Source organism: Anarrhichthys ocellatus, unplaced genomic scaffold, assembly GCF_004355925.1.
Source record: "Anarrhichthys ocellatus isolate YVR2014 unplaced genomic scaffold, GSC_Weel_1.0 scaffold56, whole genome shotgun sequence".
NCBI classification, from domain to species: Eukaryota; Metazoa; Chordata; class Actinopteri; order Perciformes; family Anarhichadidae; genus Anarrhichthys; species Anarrhichthys ocellatus.
This window is the reverse complement of record NW_022280086.1, coordinates 362,591-385,348: the sequence shown is the minus strand read 5'-3', so window position 1 is coordinate 385,348 and position 22,758 is coordinate 362,591. Positions and strand designations below refer to the sequence as shown.

At 42.5% G+C, this 22,758-nt stretch overlaps 2 protein-coding genes across 3 annotated transcripts; both read right to left on the bottom strand.

Annotated features, from left to right (window-relative positions):
* Window positions 1-466: 466 nt before the first annotated feature.
* Window positions 467-13,337, bottom strand: aldh3b1 (aldehyde dehydrogenase 3 family, member B1). 2 transcript variants are annotated; one of them, XM_031871182.1, is made up of 10 exons: window positions 13,266-13,337; window positions 11,050-11,219; window positions 10,767-10,877; window positions 7,570-7,690; window positions 6,524-6,609; window positions 5,825-5,906; window positions 4,558-4,950; window positions 2,689-2,855; window positions 2,500-2,599; window positions 467-970 (listed from the first exon to the last, which is right to left on the bottom strand). In XM_031871182.1, the coding sequence occupies exons 2-10, from the start codon at window positions 11,209-11,211 to the stop codon at window positions 783-785; spliced, it is 1,410 nt and encodes a 469-aa protein (XP_031727042.1). In that variant the 5' UTR covers window positions 11,212-11,219; window positions 13,266-13,337; the 3' UTR covers window positions 467-782. The 2 variants fall into 2 exon arrangements, with proteins under 2 accessions (XP_031727042.1, XP_031727041.1); XM_031871181.1 differs by lacking the exon at window positions 13,266-13,337 and adding an exon at window positions 12,475-12,694.
* A 1,713-nt stretch (window positions 13,338-15,050) lies between these two features.
* Window positions 15,051-22,284, bottom strand: LOC116396538 (serine/threonine-protein phosphatase 4 catalytic subunit B). Its single transcript, XM_031871194.1, has 9 exons — window positions 22,089-22,284; window positions 21,175-21,422; window positions 20,726-20,777; window positions 20,579-20,629; window positions 18,804-18,905; window positions 18,523-18,696; window positions 18,248-18,374; window positions 17,601-17,790; window positions 15,051-16,099 (listed from the first exon to the last, which is right to left on the bottom strand). Exons 2-9 carry the CDS (start codon window positions 21,282-21,284, stop codon window positions 15,970-15,972), a joined length of 936 nt encoding a protein of 311 aa, XP_031727054.1. The 5' UTR covers window positions 21,285-21,422; window positions 22,089-22,284; the 3' UTR covers window positions 15,051-15,969.
* Window positions 22,285-22,758: the final 474 nt, after the last annotated feature.

Here is a 22,758-nt window from a genome sequence, read left to right as displayed (position 1 = left end):
ATACTTTTCCTGTAAGATATCTTGTACTTGAGCATGAATTTTGATGACTGAAAGCCCTGCTTGTGCTCCATCTGCACAAGTTTGAACAAATGAGATTTCGGCTCTAAAGACATTTCTTACTCATGCAGGAGGGGAATGACATTTTGTAAATTAACAAATTAACTATAACTCCTGTGGCAGCATGCGCCCTACAGTGTGAATAAATATGTATTGTGTGTGCTTTTGCGGACGAACAGCGACACATCTACAATAAAAGATTGTATTTACAGTATTTCATGAAAAACCACTATTAAAACACAAGAACACCACTGCATCTCTGCAGACAAAGAGAAAATATATATTTTTTTACAATATTGTGCACATAATGGCAGAGTGGTTCGATCAAATGAGGTTATTAAAAACAATAAGGCTGTAAAAAATGTCAGTGCAAGAGGATAAAAGTAGGCAGGCAGTTAACATGTCTGAGCAAATTTAAATGGTTTTATTCGTAAAATAATTGCATTAACCAGAATACATAACAATATGAGAAAAAAATGGGATTTTTTTTCGCAGTTGGGAGAAAATACAGAGTTTGGATATATTCTTAAAGCACTGAAGATATAAAATCTTCCTTTAACAATAATGACAACTTCCCAACATATCAGATGGATATTAAAGTAGGATTAATCCCGTTTCTAGTTGAATGTCCCAAACATTCACATCCATACGCACAGTATTAAAAAGCGTCATCTTCACACACACACACACACACACACACACACACACGCACACACAGCCCGTTATCACATGAGCGAGCAGCTGCTCTTGGCCGAGGTGGTCCAGCGCAGCCAGCTCAATTTGGTTTCTGTGTACGGCGGGTAGCGCAGACCGTTGAGTCTCTCCAGAGCCCAGCCACGAAGCATGCAGGCCCGCCGGTGGCTGAATGTCTCGAAGCCCCAGCGGCCGTGGTAGCTGCCATATCCGCTTGTCCCTGGAAGGAGTGGTCGAGACCATAATGCCAGTCAAAACATTTTTAAATGAAATGTGCACACAATGGCAGAGTGGCTAAACTCCAACACTCCGGTCTCTTTTCATATTATTAATCGCGCTATAAATGACTTGGAAGCATCTTTAAGAAAGGCCTCTCTGAAGATGTTCTCATACAGTGTTTAATAACGGGAAGACATCTAAAAATAAAGTAAAATGACCATTATTAATTTGTTCTGAGGCCTTTGTAGCTTAATTTGATTTGAGATAATAGATTCATACAGAGGGTTGACCTAAACCACAATTTCTGCATCCACATGTGTTGTAGGGTCTGCCTCACATAAATGTCATCATCTCTCCATGTCAGTCCGTAGAGGCCGACTGTACAGAACATAATGCCGTCTGCTGGATTATGGTTTGCCAGTGAGAATGTGGCTCACTGTTTTATATTGATTCATCTTAGGAACGACTAGAATTAGCACCTCACGGTGGTATGCCTCCACCGACCAGTCAAGTTTTGATTTACGCCCACGTCTGTCCAAAATGTCCTCACTTCATTTTATCCCGTTAAACATCCGTGTGAAATTAGCATGTGGGTTCTTGAGTTATGGCCATAGATGTATATACAAGTGGAAGTAGTCATCATGACGTCACCCATTGGTTTGTGGACTGCCGAATTTTGCTTCCGCCATGAACATCATGCTGTATTGAAGAAGACTTGAAACTAGAGATTGAGACCATAAACTCATGTTTACAATGTTTGTTTAGGGAATAAATTAAGTGAGAAGTAGAGTCATTTTCTCGTAGACTTCTATACAATTGAACTTCTTTTTGCAACCAGAGAAGTCACCCCGCCCTCCTGCAGGTCAGAAGAGAGAATGCAAGTTTTAAGACACTTCAGTGTCCATGGAGCAGAGCTAAGTTAGCTAGCTAGCTAGCAAACCAATGTAACGCCATGTTGGTGATGTAGCCTACAACGCAAGGCGAGAGATGTAGTTCCCCGAGCGGCTTCACACAAAACTAAAAGACAATACGAGAAATCTACGACAAACTGACTTTCCTAACGTGCAAAATTATCTTTTTGAATTGACAAACATAATTTGTATTCATTCATGGCAAAATTCAAAAGGGATCAACAAAAATATTGGCCATTGACAACTGTACATATTTTTTACTGTACCAAAGCATTTATAAATTTGTTATTACATTTTCATTATTCCGCTAATGTACAGTGGCAAAAAAATGGCAACCATATTTCCGGTTTCGGAAACAGATTGCCCGGTTGCCAGCGTGGCAACAACTTTTAAAAGTAAGCGCTTAGCCCTACCTGATGGTTTTTTTTGCTTGTTAGTAAATAATTGTTGCGAGTTAGTAAATTATTAGGTAATCTTAAATTTACCCAGGAATTGAAGATACAAAACCTGATTTTGTAATAGCACCCAACAGTTCCCCGAAATCCCACAACTCTCCAGCTGGGAGGAAACTTTGGGAATTAGGGAAGTGGAGGAGCTTTATGCCAGCGTCACTACCTACCTACACCTCCGAAGGGCAGGGTCGGCAGGCACATGTGGATGATCCCGTCATTAGAGCAGAATCCTCCACTGCTGGTCTTCTCCAGAACGGTGTTTACCACCTTCAAAAAGAGGAGAGGACAATGGGACGTCAAATAGACAACACAATATGTCCACAGCTACGATGCAGGACAGAGCTCTGTGATCTTACAGATGACTCGTCGGAGAAGACGTAGAGGGCCAGCGGCTTCTCTTGGCGGTTGATTAAGGCGATGCCTTCCTCCAGAGACTCCACGGTGAGGATGGGCAGGATGGGGCCGAAGATCTCCTCCGCCATCAGGGCGTCGTCCTCGGCCACGTCCACCAGCACTGTGGGAGCTGACGGAAGACATTAACACATTAAAGACATAATTATCATGCTGTGTGATCCCAAATATTTTGGGGAAGAAAAAAAAAAAAGACACAGAAATCAAGATTTCTACGGTTCAAATGTTTTTTTCAATTCAGAAAGAGCGTTACTGATTATCCGACACACTGAAGAACTCTTTTCTACAGAGACACATTCAGAGGAGTCGCCCCCTGCTGGTCAGTAGAGAGAATGCAAGTTTTAAGACACTTCCTTATTGGCTTTACTCGGCAGAACTGGAGGTTGCCTCCTGATAAAACCACTGGATTTTCAAGAATGTAACATTTCATTAGTTAACTTTTAACTTCTTTATGCCACAGTGTTGCCTTTGCAACCAATATAATAGAGGACCAAATATCTTTTGTTCAACATATTGGGAAATAAACACAATCATCATCTTAAATAGGAGAAGCTTATTTCATTAAAGATGAAACTTACTTTCGCGCATATACGATACACTCAGCGGTTTCAATGCTGCGGTGTTACTTGGTCTGGTGTGACGGTGGCTAATATCAGCTAATGCTATCTAGCTTTAGAAAGACAGCGCTACATAACTGACATTAGACACAGAGTCAGTTCTCTGATTCTCTTCTCTACCATTGCAACACTATATTATAGCATTTACCATTACCCTATAATTGTGACCAATTGTGGCTGCTGTTACTTTACCGTCACCCTCGTCCGTGCTAACTTTAACGCCATTCTGAGAAAAATTAACGTGCAGCGGTATTGTGCGTTTATCAACTGGTCAGCTCTGGGACACTATTTACAAATGTGAACCTGAAGTCTGGACACCAATACTTAATACAATAGCTTTTCTTTTAAAAATGCTTTTTTGAACACATGCTGCCAATCACACATATATTCTGGCTATGTCCTAAGTTAAATGCATACTGGAGAGAAGTCTTTGACGCCCTCAAAGAGATATTCCAACAGGACATCCAGCAAGACCCCACAGTAGCACTATTGGGAGAGATACCTGAAGGCCTGGATGGGAGGGCCAAAAAAATACCGTCTGAACATACTACTCACAGCAGCATTGAAGGGTATAACCATCAGATGGCTAAAACCGGATCCCCCTACATACGATATATGGATCCAAAAAGTATGGGACATCTATCAAATGAGCGAATCACATATTCATTAAGGCTCCAAAAGCCTATCTTTACTAAACGATGGGGTCCCGTCATAGCATTATTGATACAATGAGGGTTATTACTATATGTTGCTCGATCTGGTTGAACTGATACCCGTTAACTCTCTCTATACACACACTCTCTATACATACACCATCCTCTCTGAAAAGCATATATAGCACCTACAATACTACATTCAGGAGTGGACAATTGTTATTTCTTCATCCCTTGTTTTTATTTTATTTTATTTTATTATGAATGCATGTAATCAATTATCTATTCTTATTATTTCCCCCCTCTTTTTCTCTTGGAGTGAGCACCATCTGATGTTTGTTGTTCCTTCTGTGCGTTGTACACTGTACCTGAATACCATGTGCACCAAGACTACATGCAGCTGAAAAATGGACAAAGAAAGTAATTGTCTGAAAATGCATGTTGTTATGTTGTTGAAAACTAAATAAAAAGTGAGTTAAAAAAAAAAAAAAAGCTTTTAAAAATATATGCATTCTACAGTTTTTGAAGTTTACCGCGAACCCACCTATGTACTTGTCTTCCTGGTCGCTCTCTCCTCCCACCACAACCTTGCCAGCGGACCTCTTGAGCAGCTCCATCAGTCGAGTCCAGTGTCGGGGCGACACGATGCGAGACATGTCGGGGCTGGTCTGAGGCTCCTTGCTGTAGAATTCCTCCAGGGTCTGGCGCAGTGCGGGCAGCAGGGCGTCCCTCGTGTCAGGCGAGCAGAGCACGTAGTCCGGAGCTACGCAGCTCTGGCCGGCGTTGAAATACTTTGACCACACCAAGCGGCGAGCAGCGGCCGCGATGTCCACCCGGCCGTATATGAAGCACGGACACTTGCCACCCAGTTCCAAGGTCACCGGGGTCAAGTGGACTGAGGCAGCCCGCATGATGATGCGTGCCACAGTCTGAGAACCTAAGAAGACAGTGTCCAAAGTGGAAAGGGTTCATCCTCTGTTGAACAAGAACGCGGTGAACGTTTCTGGTGTTGGATGGAGAATGAACTGACTAAAATCGTGATCCTTTAGTGCCAGTACTGGACAAAAAACATGTTAAAAACACCACTGATGTATGAAGACAACATCTACAGTTGCACATTACTTTCGGTTGCTACCTTGACCTTAATGAAAGTATTTACATTTTTTATATTAAATCATATACTGTTTTACGAAGCCGGTTGACTGGATTGATTTGCACATAATTTGAATGAAAAGTGTGTTTCATCAAAAGGATCGGAATAAAATGATTCAAAGCAGAGAGGCTTTACATCACCATCCGGCTTCAAATTGAAATACAGATGTTCATTTATTTCAGAGGGGAAATGAACAAACACAGTTTAAAGAGAGAGACTGTCTAACCTTAAAACAGTCTGACTCTTACTCTTGATCGATGAAACGGTGTAAGAGTCATAAGCAATCAAACACCCTCAGTCAATTCAATACACTCCAGTAGCTTTTGGTGGCTAATGTTTATAAAGTAAAATTAGCTAATATTATTCTTTACTTTATGTAGAAATAGCTGTATACTGTTGTACTACCTTTTAGCATGTTTCAATGTTAGTAAATCAGGGAAATTCCTTGTGCCACACAGCTGAAATCTGACCAAAGATTTAATCATGTTGCACATTTGCACACCCTAAATTATTCAGGTGATATACAGACTTCTATAGACTTCTTACCTGTAAGTCTGTTAATTGCAGAGCGATGATTTAGATCATCGCATTTGTTTGTTGTATTTGTGATTTTTTGACCAGTGTAAAGGACACACACATCTACAATGGAGACTCTTACCTGTGTAGAAGATGTGGTCAAAGCGATTCAGCAGAAGTGTCGTGGTCTCCTCTGCTGCACCACGAACAACTGTGTAACAGTCCTGCCACAATAAGAGTATCGTCTTACTGAATGTGAGATTCACTGTGCCAAGCTCCTCACCATACATACATACATACATACATACATACATACATACATACATTATATAGTCATCAAGTATAGTCATTGGTGACATCTAGAAACTGTTTCATCATTACACAGTTTGTTCACTAGAAAGCACAGATAGTGGGACATTTCTGCACATATCTTGGTCACAGTTCTTTGCTACCAAGTCAATCAAAATCAATTAAGTGAGGAAACTCTGCTTTCAATGCCTCGTCATATTTTATAACAACATCACCCTTAAAAAAAAAAGGGAAAAATATGATTTTGTGTTATTGTGGTTACACAAATGTAATTTATGGCGCTGTTAGATTGCTGCTAGACCGCAATCCAACAGGTGCGTGCCTCCCTTTGTGTGCGGCAAGCGGGAGAGCTAAATGTTTTTGAACACAATGAAAATGTTCGTGCACTGCGTCACTCACTGTGTTCGGTACAGCCCTACATAGTTTCTGGATATAAACTACACTTACAGAAATATTATCAAGAGAGTCAGTTAGATTGTAACTGAATTCGTAGATTGAACAAAAAAAACGAAAAACCCAAATGTTGCTTTACCTGAGACAAATATTTGGTTATGAGCTCTGCCATCAGACGGTCTGTGTGGGCGCTGACCTCTGAAGGCTTGATGACGGCACAGTTTCCTAGTCGGAGACACCATCATCCAGTCAGTAACGACAACAGTGATCGACTTGACACAAGTTAGGTCTTCAAATGTTTCAAAAGGTGCTTTAATGCTGTTTTAAACCCAAATGAAGCTCCTTTGCCCTCTATTGTCCCGTTCTGATAAAGGACTTACTAAGACAGCTCCAGGCTAAGTTTTTTCAGACAGCCTGCGTTCTACACGTCGAACTGGAGCAAAGTTTAAGGGCATCCTTGCGGATTCAAAAGAGATGAATGAGAACCAATAATTACTTTTTACAGAAGAATGAGGAATGTTGTTTGCCTTTATCGGCATCAAGTACAGATATGCCGATAAATGCTGTTATGTTCTTTCTAGAACAGAATGTTATCCAGGTCTCGTCATGATGCCGATGTCTGATAAATGAGAGTCAGCTGCAAACAACCCTCATGTTCTCATTCCATGACTTTCACGTGTCCGTGAACTTAGGTTTGATCAGATGCCGAATGAATACAATGCAGTTTAGCAAGAAACCCTTAAACTTTACCCAAAGCATTTAGCAGCTAAAGAGCCAGTATCGGAGCAAAAAGAGAAGGCGAGTGTTGGACTGACATTGAATGACAATGTTGCTCTGTGTCTGCTGGATACACTTTGCGAACAAGTTCACCATATCGACCTAAATTGTGATCATGTGTCAGTTTTTGAGCAACATTATCATCCCATTGGAGTCCTGTTTCTGCCCACTTGTTGAATTCAAGTCTGATCTTCACTCTCTTTTTTTCTTCACTATCGCTGGTCTCAAATCAATGAGCTAAATGAGGCCCCAAAGCTCCACGGAGCTGAAGGGCCTCAAAGGGGATTTGATCATTTTGTTGTCATTTGATTGTTTGCAACACTTAAAAAAGAAGACACAAATATGGAGCGGTACAGCTTTAAGTCAATATACAGTGTATATTCTGGTGATTACGGGTGTGGATGATACCTGCAGCAATGGCTGAAACCAAAGGTAGGAGAAGGAGATGCAGCGGGTAGTTCCACGGCCCGATGATCAGCACCACTCCCAGCGGCTCCCGCCGTACAAAACAGTCATCTAGCTTTGTGGCCTGAAAATGAACAAAGATAAGAAATGTATTATATCGCAAAAGAGAAAAAAAATAAATGAAAATAAACCTGATGAAATCACGAAAAGACAAAAGACAGGATCATTTTTTTTATTTTATTTTTTTAATCTGTCCCTTGTGAGTCTCACAACTTTATGGAAGTGCAATACACATTCTGCAATGGCTGAAAAATCTTCTTTTTTGCAGACCTCCAGTGATCTCACTTCACAGTTTAACTGCAGTGATGTACAAGTGTACTCCAGTGGCGGGCCGTGCATTTATACCTAGGCCTTCACTGTTGTCCTGCAGCTGAAATACCACCTTATAACCACATGATGGAGCCACAGTTATTAGTTTCTAAGGCTATAACTATGTAGGTAGTAAATGTACGTATCTATGTATCTATGTACCTACCGTTCGGTACGAGACTTACAATACGTTTGAAAAGTACTAGAGCCTTTGGAAAATGCAGAAGCTCATACTTAGGAAAATATAATGTTTTCTGCGCTCATGGAGGACAATGGTTCTCAGCTGGTCTGGCTGTGGGACCCACCATCAATCCTTAACGACAAGCCCAAAGAGATTGTCTTAGGAATTTACTTTCACAACTCGAACATTGAACGTACTGCTCTACAATGTCTTTCCTCGTCTCAGTCTCCTGTGTCATGGTGTGTGTACATATCACTTAGTCAGAATGCCCATATTTGATTGGCTGAGCTGCATCGCGTGATGTGATTCACTACCCGACAGCCTCTGCTGTTAAGTTTCGTTTCACGATAGTCACGTGATCGCCCACTGACCAATCACAGCGCACTCTGTACCTCGCGGGAGAGCTGCATGGACACTGAGCTGCACGTAATGCTGACGTCATTATAGGCCGGCTCACAGGCTCGGATACATCAAAGAATACGCCCAACATGTCAAACTAAAGATCTCATTGGTTAAACACTATGACAATCAACAATATCGTCTCCGTTCACTTAATACTGCACTGGATGCACTTCAGAGTGTGCAGGCCTCGGGCCTCTCTTCTTACCTAGAGACACAGAGGTGAGATCTGATTGGATAAAAGCTCTACTTAAAACCATCTGCACTGGAAGCAGAGCAACTGAGGAAGACAGTAGCTGTGCAATGAGAAAATAAGATAATGGGGAAAATATTATTATAAATTATAATACATGTAGTGTATTTAAGAAAAATTATTAAATTATAAAATAGATATAGCTTTGTGATTCTGTTTAGGCCAGCAGAGAAGGCCTTGCAGGCCCGCCACTGCATTTGAGTCACTGCTGGGTGTGGTCACTCTTCAGCCCAGCGCCGTGGTCATTTTTGTGAATTAAAAATCTTTTGGATTTTTGTACCGTTTGTTACACAAAATAACATGAAGACATTTCCACAGACAAATTTCAACAGTAAAAACAAAAAAAATAAATAAATTAATTAAAAAAAATTCTAAAAAGGAATAAAAAGATAGGCAATGGTAAAAATGATCGTTAAACCCTACAACCAACTGGCCACTTCCAGCCCCACCCAACCCACTATCTGTAAATCCTCCACTAACTGACCGGTCACTCTCCCAATTCTCCCTCATCTCCCCCTCAGATCTCAACAAATCACTTTATGACATAAAGACTCCAACCGGTGACCTAGACCCTATGGGGTCAGATCAGTCTCAATAATTGCAAATGCACACAGAATGTATTTGTGAATCGTTCTGTGTGCATTTGTAAATCAAATATATTTGTGAATTGTTCTGTGCGCATTTGCAATTATTGAGACTGATCTGACCCCATAAGACCCTATCCCTTCCACTTTAGTCATGGCTCGTCTCTTGGGCCTCCTCTCTGTCATCAACTCCTCCTCTCTGTCATCAACTCCTCCCTGTCTACTGGCTTCGTTCCTCTCGCCCTCAAACTCACCTCAGTCACACCCATCCTCAAAAAGCCTGGCCTTGACCCCGATATCCACAACATCTACAGACCCATCTCCAATCTCCCTTTTCTGTCTAAAATACCAACTAAAACCCACCTCGACTCGAACCATTCTAATCTGGATTCAGATCTCATCACAGCACAGAAACTGCCCTCATCAAAGTCACCAACGACCTCCTCCTCTCCTGATACTGCTCGACCTCAGTGCAGCCTTTGACACCATCAACCACTCCATCCTCCTTTCCCGTCTCGAGAGTCCTCCCTCCACATTACTGGCACAGCCCTCTCCTGGTTCAGATCATACCTCTCCGACCGTGAACAGTTCATTAGTATCAATAACTTCAAGTCTGACACAGCTCCAGTCTCTCAAGGTGTCCCCCAAGGTTCAGTACTCGGTCCTCTACCTGCTCCCCCTTGGCGACATCATACGCCACCATGGCCCCTCCCTCTCCTCCACAGCCACTGAAATGCTCATCCATTCCTTAATCACCTCTCGACTGGACTACTGCAACAGCATCCTGTACGGCTCATCCACCAAAATCATCAACAGACTACAATACATCCAGAACTCAGCTGCCCGTCTGCTCTCCCACTCCCACACCAGAGATCACATCACCCCAGTCCTTCAAAACCTCCACTGGCTCCCCATACAGCACAGAATCCAGTTGAAGATTCTCCTCATCACATACAAAGCCCTTCACAACCCTGAACCCCTTCATACCTTTAGACCTCATGCAACGACACTCTCGCAACCGCAACCTCAGATCTGCCGATGCCAACCTCCTTACCCCCCCTACTCTGTCCAAGCATTGGACCTGGGGTGACAGGGCCTTCTCCATCGCTGTCCCCTCCCTCTGGAACTCCCTCCCCCAGCCCCTCAGACATTCTGCGCCACTTTCAAGACTGCGTTTAAAACTCAAATATTTAAATTTGCTTTTAACCTGTGAAGTTAGTTATGTATGTTTGTTTTGTGCTGTTCCTTACTGTTATGTCATCTATTTTGTTTATATTATAAACTACTTCTATTGTGTGTAAAGCATCTTGGATTACCTATTAAAGCACTATAATTGTTATAATTATATTTATTAATATGTATGTAAATAAAAGGTACTCGACACCCAGTTTTAATAAATCATTGTTTAACCTACCAGGTTTTTGCTGACGTACTCCGGCTGTATCCAGCTTGTCAAGTTAGCGATGGCAAAGTACAGCTCGTTGACCACGATATCGACCTCGGACATGATGGCCTCAAATTTTGGCTGACAATAAGAAAAGGGAGGTTAGTGCTTAATGAATCGTAGCGGACAAACAAATCATATAATTGCTTCAAACACCCTGCAAGTGTGCATGTGTGCCTTAAACGTACAAATTTAGCAATAAGCAGTTGTAAAGGTAGTCAACATATGTGTGTGTGTGTGTACCGTCTTGTACCTTTGCGAGGTCTTCGTGTAGTGCCTTTAAAATCTGCTCCTCGTTCTCTTGGATCATGGACATGAGCTTGTTCAGCTGAGTCAAGCGAAACTCCACTGGTATCGTGATGCCCGAACGAAACACCGACCGCAACCTGTCCACGACCTGGCTCTGGGTCTCCATCCTGTCCCCTGGAACATACAGAGAAATAACATTTCTCCTCTCAGGTAACTTGAAACAAGTAATAAAAAAAAGAAGAAAGAAACACACATTTGATAAGCTGGAACAGCTGATAAAATAACAGCCAAATGATTACCACAGCAGTTTCGATCAGCGATTATGAAGGAAGTGTTTCTGACACTAGTTCGCTAACTTTAGCTGAATAATGAATTAAATGTCTCGTTGCATATGTTATGTGTGCTTATTACGTTTTCCTTTGTACATTTCCCAAGATGATCGATGCAGCCCCGGGGAACAGAAGGCCTGTTGATAATCTCAGTGGAATGACGTCGTACTTGGCTGTGCCCGTTAAGTGTGTGACGGACTGGAGGCCACCTGTTGTTAAGGCTACCGATGTGACATTCATCCGCATTTATGTTGCCGCGTGCACTCCGCACAGAGTTGATGTTGGCAGCTAGATATACAATTTGAAGGATTTTGTCTCAATGCGCTCGTTTTTCTTTGCGCACACCGTCCGTGTTCCTTTGTCTGTGGTTCATGATGAGTGGAATGTCAACCAGGCGGCAACCTTTATGTACAGTTCTGAAGAGTGAAGCCGATGAGGAAGTGTCTTAAAACTTGTTTTCTCTCTACTGACCAGCAGGGGGCGACTCCTCTGGTTGCAAAAGAAGTGATTGTATAGAAGTCTATGAGAAAATGACTCTACTTCTCTCTTGATTTATTACCTCAGTGAACATTGTAAACATGAGTTTATGGTCTCAATCTCTAGTTTCAAGTCTTCTTCAATACAGCATGATGTTCATTTAGTAAATGATGGTCTATTTAGAGGGCGGGCTTACTGCGATTGACAGGTCGTTGTCGCTACCAGAGCCGAATGCGGCGTCTCTACGTCACTTCTCCGCATTCCAATTATGGTAACTTCTGTTCATCGGTTGGCAAAAAAACAAACAAAAAAAAAAAAAAAAACGTGGCGGCGACCGTAATTAGGGACGGCGAAGTCGAGGCTTCAAAACGGCAGTCCACAAACCAATGGGTAACGTCACAATGACTACGTCCACTTCTATATACAGTCTATGATATCAACTGACCCCCACTTACAGAACTGGATTACTTGTGTTAATGTAAATTACCCAGGTCTGTTCTTAGATACTCCTACTGGCACTACTTTAATAGAACATGGATGCTGATGTGGCTGATGCTAATCCTGTCAATCGGCGCCAGCGGTTCCATTGGGTTTCTCCAGAAAAGCGTAAAAGCTAGACTCACAAGTGTCCTCCATGTGGGAAGATGGTATCGCTGGACTCTCTTTATCTCAACGCGCTTGTCCCGGTCTCTTGGCCAGTATACCAGATTCCACTGATTTCCGAAAGAACGAATGCAGCGACAAAACCCCTTTTCTCTCCCGAGGATGGAAGATCGTGTTGATCAGACTGATGTTCTTAAGGGGTTGTTGGCAGGTTTCCCTGTTCATTAGAGAAATGTCTCAGTCTTCATGATCCTACAGTCATGCAATTTGGGCAGCAATATGCTTTACATAGTTAACGGTTGTTTGCTACTATATTAAACCTCAGAATGTTAAATACAGATATTTTAAAGATAATCACAATGGAACTAATTAATATGACAATGCAACTTATCTGATTACACTTTTTTTTTAAAATGTATTCTGGGGTGATTATGGTTACTTTTTCATTTTTTTGTAATGTGATTAGGTAATCCGGATTAAATTGGGACTAATTACTACCCAACCCTTCCTATGGGTAATATGATTAAGAAAAGCCTCATATTAGTTAAAACAATACAAATTAAACAGCAGGTAAATGAGACCGGGATCACAGCGGGATGCGTCATTACAGTAAACCAGCGCGTGCGGAGGAGGCTAGTTTATAAACTCACAGGTGCTAATTGTTATGTAATTGTAAATATATGCAGCTGTGCGTGGCCAGAAATACGGCAGACCAAACGAAACGCACGTGTAACGTCATCAAATTAATTTCACAACTATGAACAAGCTATTTAAAACAAACATGAATATCAGATCAAACGTGTCAATCTACCTGTTGAGTTTGTGTCCCGCGCCGAAGACACACCGAAGACAGTGACTCGGTATTTCCGGGTGTTGGCTCTGATTTACCTGCCGGCCGGTCGACTGCGCGAAATAGGGGGCGTGAATGTTTTGGGGTTGATCCAGACAAACCGGCCTTCAGACCAGTCAGGTGAGAGAGCCGTGGCCCAGCTGCATAGGTTTGGTTTCACCGTCGGCTGGGACACGTGTGTGTGTGTGTGTGTGTGTGTGTGTGTGTGTGTGTTTCCACATTCTGGTGAATCTATCTGCATCAATTAATAGTGGAAATGCCTTAAAGTATGTAAATGAACACCCATAATTCATGGCGACAGGTGACAACTCAAAATATAAAAATATGATAGAATATATGACTTTAAATTTCAAATACATTATTCCCCCGTGGATCAACATTTCTCATCATGCCTACATGTGATGACTGCTAAGTCATAGTCATGATTTACCCATGTCCTGTTTGTGTCTTTAACCTCTTTAAATGTGCATGTGGCACTTGCTCAAAGGTGCATTTATTCATTTTAATTCATTTATAAAAAAAAAAAACAGATTTAATAGCTCGTGTGTTTTTTCACCAAGACTTCTGCTCGTGTTTGAAAACTTTCTGCACATTGAAAACATGTTGGGTTTAATGCAAACAAGCTGGGACAAGTACAGGATGGGACAGTTCCGTCCTCCCAGGACATTAGTAGAGACATGTCCCCACCGGTCCATAACCAGCGCCCTTTGCATGTTCAGTCAGTTTATGAACAATGTTAATTATTTATACTAATTGTCCACACATTAGATATTGTACACTTAACTGTTCATTGAGCCGGAGCAGTTTGCCTGAGGCGACGCGTGAACACTCAACCCAACAACCGGTTTTATCGGTTGATCTGCTTCCACTTTTTACCCGGATCGTTCCGACGGTTCTGGTTCTCGGTCACGAGCTTGTATTTCTGCCCATATGTGGGCACGTGTTACTGTATGACAGTCTTAATTGCACTAAAAGACACAAATTGTCATGGAGCAAGGTGGGACGTGATGGTGTGTTCTTTCACATAGCGTCACAGTGCACTGGAAATGAATGACACATTTAACCGAAATGAAGAGGACAACTCTAATACCCCATCTGTTCGGCTTTTGACAGCAATATTTAGTTGTGTTATAGTGCTTTTCATAAATGACTGCATAAAAAATGTGCTCATGGTTTTATCTGAACTGACCCTGAAACATGTTATGCGAGTGTGACAACCAAACAACGTAGTGTATGTAGTAGAGGGGCAACGGATTCGGATCACAGTCACGGATCAGCACAAAAGAAAGGAGGGAGCAAATATAACAGATCCCTGATCACGTTTTTATGCGGCTGACACCAATTGCTAATCATTGATGATCCATATTGGCAGATATATCCATTTTTGTTTGGTTATAGCAGCTGGTCTACAACACATTTCAACCACTCTGAAGTCTGTAAAATACTTTGTTAGTCATTTAAAGTAGTTTCTTCATAAAACAATTCAGATTAGATAATAAAAGATTGTATTTTTATGGGTTAAAACAAATCTTGTCATTAGTAGTTTTAATGACTTATAAGAGCTAATGTAAACAGCTCATAATTCATCAATATCCATTTATATTAGTGTGAAAACATCTCCTTCAACCAACTACCAAACCGCGAGAGGGGGGGGGGGTCCGTACCGATTGACAGTGGTCCGTTCCACCACTAGTATGCAGCCACGGTGGGTACGCGCGCCTCATTAAACCAAACCTGAAAAAAACCTCAGCATTGATACAAAAACTTTATTCTCACAATATCAAAATTGACAGACCTACAGTGATTTGTAGATTAAAAGGAATTAAGAGAGAAAACGATGATGAGTATAGTGACTCCTGTCGGCCAGGCGCTGAGCAGCAGCAGCGCTGCGTGTGTTAAATAGTGACGCACATAACTGTTAAACAGAAACATAAGAGCAAAAGAAGTGGGGGAATAACATCATCTTGCATTTAATCCTGGCAGCAACAATTATACAAAAATCGAAAAAAGCAAAGAAAATGTATGCATTGAAGGAATTCCTCGAGGGACACTTTGCCGATTTTCAACCGGCTGTGTGTGTGATCACAGTTCCGGGTCGCCGTTCTGCCTCCCTCCCACCCACACACACACACACACACACATACACACTGACTGGTGGAAAATCAGCAAACATTTCCCTTTAAATGATTGTTTAACTTCCTACATCTGCAAATATTTAAAAATGAAGAGGAAAAAAAAAAAAAAACTCTTTCCAGATACTTCTAAAAACTAAATGACGAAAAAAAACAACACTACCAGAGTGGTGAAGCTCAGGTCGGTCGAGGGGGGTCGTATCTAAAGCGGGAGGAAGGAGAAATGGAAGAGGAGGCCGAGGGGAGAAAGGAAACGATGGAGAAGTGACAACAGTCGTGAGGCCCAGCGTCCACCCTTCACAGTGACTGCTCCGTCAGCCTCCGGGCAGCGCGGCAGAAACCCAGCTCTCCCAAAGCTGAAGCCACATGCGGCTTCGCAAGAGGGGGAGGGGGAGGGGTTGTTTGGCAGTTTTTTGTTGTTTTTGTCAAACTGTTCAGTCTGACAGGATGATGGAGGAGGGCGGCTGGTGTGAAATGGTACCGGAGGGGCTGTTTTTTTCCCGACACATCGTGGCTGTCCGCTCGGAGAGACTTCACAGGAAATAGTCTGCTACAGGCTTCTTGGAGGGGATGCCTCTGGTCTCCTGCGGCGCTGCCTCGAATATGATGAACTCCCGCTGTAGATGCTCGTCCAGCTCCAAGATGGCCGCCACGTTGCCGCACCTGATTGTGTAGAGGTAGGGGAAGAAAGAAAGTGGGTTAGGACACTCGCATAATTTGCAAATGACAAAAAACGAGGCTGTCTTCTAGACCACACTGAAGAATCTCTCGGCTGTGATGAACTCGGCACCTGCACACACACAGTACTGGTGGGTCGCGAGGTGCATTGACGATGAGCCGAAGCGGCTTTTGGCTGTCAATCCGAGGACAGTTACAGAGCTTGTAGCTGGTTGTGTGGTGGAGGAGACGCTACCAAAGGCCCAATCCCAATGTCCACCCTAAACCCTCAAACCCTGAACCCTCAAGGACTTACTGACGTCACCTGGTGAGTGTGAGAGACTGAGGGCTTGAAATGGTGCGACTATGAATGGACAGCACTTTGCTGCCACGTATCACGTTACCATGAAAACGACAAAAAATGTGATGTATAATTGTGGGTATTTATTTTATACTTTGTACTCCCTGATTTAAACATCTTCCAGGCTCTTTCCTCACAAGATGAGAGGTAATTCATATAATCTATTTACTTGTTTTTGTTAAAACAGCTTCAATGACAAAATCAAATATTTGATGAATAAATAAATATCTTCTGATTTCATGTTTTTTTTTGTTCCATCTTTAATCCTTAATGTTTGAGTAACTGTAATATTCCAGGCTGAACACATGTGAGTTGTCCTCTTTGTTTACGTCTCCATGCGTCCACTGGTTACCCCGTGTTTAACGTAACATTGCAATGATTTGTGGGCAATGCTCTTTGGCAAATCAGCATCCTATGCTGACTTACGGAAAGGGTTCATAAAGGGCTCAAAATGTCTGCGAGAGAGTCCTCAAACACTCGATTTGACAGAGGGACAGCCCTAAACCCTCACGGACTTCGCGGGAGCGCGCCTCAAAGTCCGTAAAGGGGGAGATTGGGATTGGGCCAATATCAACACCACCAAATCCTCAGGAATAGCTCCTCAGCCATAACCCTTACCTGCTTACATCTGGTCTCTTTTGAATGGTAAGAAGCTAAAGAATACGAGTACATTGTAAGTAAACTAAACTGTATTACCATTCAGGGAAAAATGCAGAAGCAATGGTGAAAAATAAATAATTTGACTCCTCGCCTAGTATAAAAATCTGAAGTTCAAAAGGCAACATCGCCGTTAAAGTCAAGATCCCACAGACAATGAAGCAACTGAACGTCTTCTCTGACTCTCTGAAGTCAGCTGGAACTATACATCAGAAGAAAATACACTGAAATACAACATTAATGATACAATAAAGATATACTCAGGTGGTACTCACCTGAGATATACTCACTGATGTTTACTGTTAACTGAGAGTTTTACTTCAAAACACTATTCATTTTCATATAACAATGTGACATACAGCACATCTCCCAAAAACATTGAAATAGCAATAAACACAAAGAATGATCAATAGTCAATAATGAAGAGCTCCATGTGGACATTCTGTCAGTTCAAACAGGGACCATGTGAGTTTCGCTGCGTCGACATACCTGTAGCAGTAGTTGGGCGCCGACCACACGGTGAGCACCGTCTCGTTGAAGTGCCACTTGTAGCCCTCCATGACCAGCTGGTGTGCTCGACAGATCATGTGAATGTCGTTGGCGGCGTTGAACTGCGCCACCACGTCGCTGCCGAACAGGTAGCCGGCGCCTCTGGGACTCACCCCCCACCCTGTGGTGTCTGAGTGGGAGAGAAGAGCAGTCAGGTGAAGATCGGCTTCTAAGGACGCGGTTACACGCTCGTCTTTTCAGCGGGACTTCTGTCGCCCGATCGCGTCGGCACGCATTAAATGTCATGAACTTTACTTTGAAAAATGTTTCGGAAATTAAGAAGCATTTATCCACCAATTTACAGCCGCACCTTTGATCTCAAAATATATATAATCACTGACCAATCAGACAGGTCGCATTGAAGTGTGGACACAAATGCTCCAATCTGCCGCATCCCATGACAAACATCACATTGTAAAGACAAGTGCAACCACGGCCTAACATGGCATCAGGGAAAGGATTGCTGTACATCCCACTACATGTCCGCCACCGATCCAAGTTTTCCTTTCATCATGTTTCCATGAGCAATCACAAACATACGAGTTATTAATTCAGCGTTTAAACGGCTTGACAGGATGCCTGCATACCTTCAGGGTCTGACCACAGGAGGTCACACATGGGCCCATCATGGGGAACTTCCTGTTTTCTGTCAATGGTCCGGATCTGGTCCAGTGTCTGAATGGATGGAGACAGGCCGCCGTGCACACAGAAGATCTGAGGGACAAAGGGGGGGGGGGAGAGTGTGTCAACTCAACGGACGGAGCTCATATGAACCGAGAAGTTACTCAACCAGCTATCAGAGTAGTAACACCACCACGGAATCATTTCCTGCATCCAAGTTCAAAAGGAAATGTTCTCTCACCTTGCCGTCGATGATGGCGGAGAGGGACAGGTAGTCGAATATCTCCGTGCAGTACCTCCAGACCGTGACCGAGCCGTACTTGCGGAGGCACTCGTCGTAGAAGCCGTAGACCTGGGTGATTTGCCGGGACTCGTGGTTCCCCCGGATCAAGGTTATCCTGTCCGGGTAGCGCACCTGTGGAGCAAAGGGACGAGCATGAGGGTGATTCCATTTCTCAAAACTTCAAGAAATCTCTTCTTCAAAAACACATTTGTGAGAAACAAAATGTATATCAAGTGTACCTTAAGAGCTAGGAGAAGCAGGAACGTCTCCACACTGTAGAAGCCTCTGTCCACAAAGTCGCCCATGAAGAGGTAATTTGTCTCTGGGACGTCGCCACCCACCTATCACGTGAAAGGAATCCAGACCAAGTGGTTAAACAGTGTTTATGTACATTTACAGTGGGACCTGACCTGTATCAAGCTTGACCTGGCACCAGTTTGTCAGGAGTGCTGCTCAACAATACAGAGAAGGAGCCCAACAACAGACTCCATCAAACTACTAGAGCATGTTTGAGACCCACCATGCTACAAGACTTATCTACACCTCACTTCAGAATCAGACGTGGGCATTCTCATGACAAATCACATTAACAAAAACAAAACCTCCCTTTTCCACTTAGTGCAATATGATTTGGATGCAGCAGATATTTCAGCATCAAACAGGCAGAACAATGCCACTGAAGTACTTAATGGGCTGTCATAATTAACTGCAGCTGTAAATATTATCAGACTGAATTTGAACCCCCGGAACCCCAAAACCCTCCGGCAGGATGGAAAGCATGTTTTCTTTAAACAATCGCCAGAATTACACATTTGATCACAGTCAGAAGCTGTAAAAACTGTCATTATCATCAAATCTTCATCTTTCTGACAGTCTTTGAACACATCATGTGTGACAAACACTTCAGAAACTAAGCTTAAAAATGTGATATTTCAACAACATAAAAATGTATTCTACATGTCTCGTTTGAAATTTCACCCCAATTAAACAGTTTACACTAACCAGTTCCTGTAAAAAAAAACATTACATTCTACGCTCCTCAGCGCACCTTGGAAGCCATGATTGACTCGGCTGAAACTAACAGTCACGTGACAACAATTCCAGGAAACTTCGACTGAACTGTAGTCTGCTGAACACAGAGCATTGAGGAGAGGACAGCAGAGGTTGTAAAAATGCGAATAGCTCAATATATAAAGCACGTGAAACTGCTTGCAGTTCAGAGGGTTAAAGAGCGTTTGCATGTTTTTTAGGACATTGCTGATGGTGCACTGGTGTTATCACCATCTGCAGTGAAGTAAAGGATGACATTTCAAACACAATTATCAGGTTGCGATCATCATAATAGTATCATGACGAGCAAGCAGCTAATCGTTCTTTATGATGGCCGTTCAGTATTGTATATTCAGCGTGTTGCACTTGAATAATGTTAACGTGTTGAAATACAAATAAAAATGTGACAACCAAAGACCTTTACAAATCTGCGACATTAATCCCATCATTCGTGGAATTAATTTGCACGTCACTATATTTTTTTCAAGCTGCTGTGTTTCTCATGAATAATTTCACACAAAACCTGAATATTACGTTTGGGAAAAGTGACGAAATATTTTTTCAGAGCGAGGACAATTTTTCTGAGCTTTCGCACTGATAATAAAGGCATCAAGCAATCACGTTGTGAGGAAAGTACAGATTAAAACCTATACTGTACAACAACTGGGAGGCTCCTTATTACAAACCAAGACAGAAAAATGTATTACTCCTTTCAACCTTGACAAAGGCAGTGCAGACCAATTCCACTCCTTCCCTAGACATATAGACCACGTAACTGTTTGTCAGAGGGAACTTAAATTCACCAAGAGCGTTTTGCTAAAAGGAAACGATAATAAAGTTTCCGTCTCAGATAGACTGCTCTACGCTGTTCTGGGTCAATAGGTCAATTTTTCCCCCCAAGCCCACATAGTGTAAAGGCCTCAAGTCTGCAGTGACTAGTGTGTAAAAAGAAACGGAAACTTACTCTAAACAGCTCCTTCAAGTCATAGAACTGACCATGTATATCACCACACACCTATGAGGGAGAAAAAACAAACGGGAGAAACATTAACATTAATCAACTTTAAGTTCAATCCTAAGCAAACAAGAGCCAAAAGAAAAAGTGACTTACCGTGACAGGAGAGTCTACTCTCTGAACATTGCTTTCTTCCACCAAAATCTCTCTGAAAACACACATAGAAATAGGATGTCAACTTCCTGTTTGTAACTTATTTCACAGGGGGGGAGATACATCCCAGAAAAAGAAGAGCTCCAGCTGCTCCCGGATGTCATACTACCCACTCACTCCAAGCCGAAGTGGGTTCTGAAGAAAATTAAAAACGTGGGTATTGTCTTGTTTTTGTTTAATTGGTACATCATGGGGCATTCAAGAGTCAGTTTTATTGACATCGCATTTAGCATGCATTGTATCCCCCCTCAACATTAGTATGTGGTAAATACTGTATACAATATGTAGTAGAAGGACACAGCTTAATACATTGCTTTAAACTGCATCTTTGTGTGATGCATGGATTCATCTAGCAAGAGTCGAAAACGTCGGATGAAAGACTAACTTATTACCTGGCTTTGGCACACAGTGCTTTGACTTCGTTTTCTTTAATGAGCTCACAGCGTCTGAGCTGCTCTATCTGTCGGTCCAGGTCGCTGATGTCCCCCATTGTGACACACATAGGGAGAACTGCTCACACACACACACGCCGGGGTCAGTCCAAGAACTGGACAGCCACAACACACTCCTTCCTCGGAAATAGTCAGGGCCCTTTAACACCCGCACGTCCGCCTCTGGCTGGGAGGTTCAGAATAAGAAACTGAAATGGGGGAGAGAAAAAAGGCGTAACAATTCAACAACGAATTTGAATAACAGGCTAAACAATGCAACTTCATTGACATTAGCGGAGAAGCAGTTTTAGCTAACGTTTGCTAACCTAACTACTTGTTAACTTGAACTTGAGTTGCTAACTAAACGATAAGGTTATTTTATTCATAATAATGGGAAATTGACGTTGCGTTATTCGTTTATTGAACGTCACAGTGAATCCAGCTGAACAATGCACCAGAGGAAACTGACGTTATTCGTCCAGGAATGTGAGGCCTATGGGCGTAGCGAGCTAACCGTTAGCACGCTAGCTTACATCACTGCTAACGACGTCAACGAACAACTGATCTTTTGATAACTTAGACAACTATTTTGATTGGGAACTTGTCCCAATGGTTAACGCCAATGTCTACCAACTTCGTCCCGGAAAAACTGCACACGTTTAGCGTGTTAGTGAAATTAATTGACGTATTCAGCTTAGCTGCCGAAATGCTGTACGTTAGCTCGCTAACGACGGCTGTCGGGGCATCAGACGGCGTCAACACTGGCTAGCGCTTCTTGGCTAATGTGGCGAGCTCGCTAGCTAACGCTAGCAACACAGATCACAACGGATCACACAACGCCGCCAATTCGACGAAACCTGAGTAGGCGTACATACGGTTACATGAATGATATCAGAACGGCGGCAATCAAAACATATATATGTTTCATTCCAGGGAATTGATCCACCGGCTCCTCTTCGTCCCCCCCGGTAACTATCGTCTTTGCCGGTTCACTCCTGTCGTGCTCATGAACACGAACGACTTGACCGTAACTTCCGGTGTAGGGAACGCGCACTGCTCCGCGCAGCCTGGGTTGAGTGCGTGGAGAGGACAGTTGAATGAAATGAAGCGTGAATGAAGACGTAAGGAATCTAACGGTGAATTAAAGTCCCCCTCCAGTCAAAAATGTATTTTACAATCGTTACTTCACTGAAGTGGTTGGCCTTTACTTTGTGAATGCTGTAGCAGATCAGATCACAACCAGCAGGAAACCTGTGACGTAAAAGCTGAAGCCTCCAGTGCACTGAGAAGGGATTTCTCAGTGAAGTAGGAGATTATATATGAAAAGCAATATTTGTAATTTTATTTAAAGGAAATTTACCTTTCGTTGTGGAAAAAAACACCAGACAGAAATTATTATTCAAAGCAGAGTATTTATTTTTTTAAATAAGCATTTCTAAAGCAGATCTTTAAAGGTTATGTTTTGCTGCACAACCACATAATTCCCAAAATGAAGCTCAACTATTAGTATAATTATGTGAAAGCTTGAGCTGGAGAGATCAATAA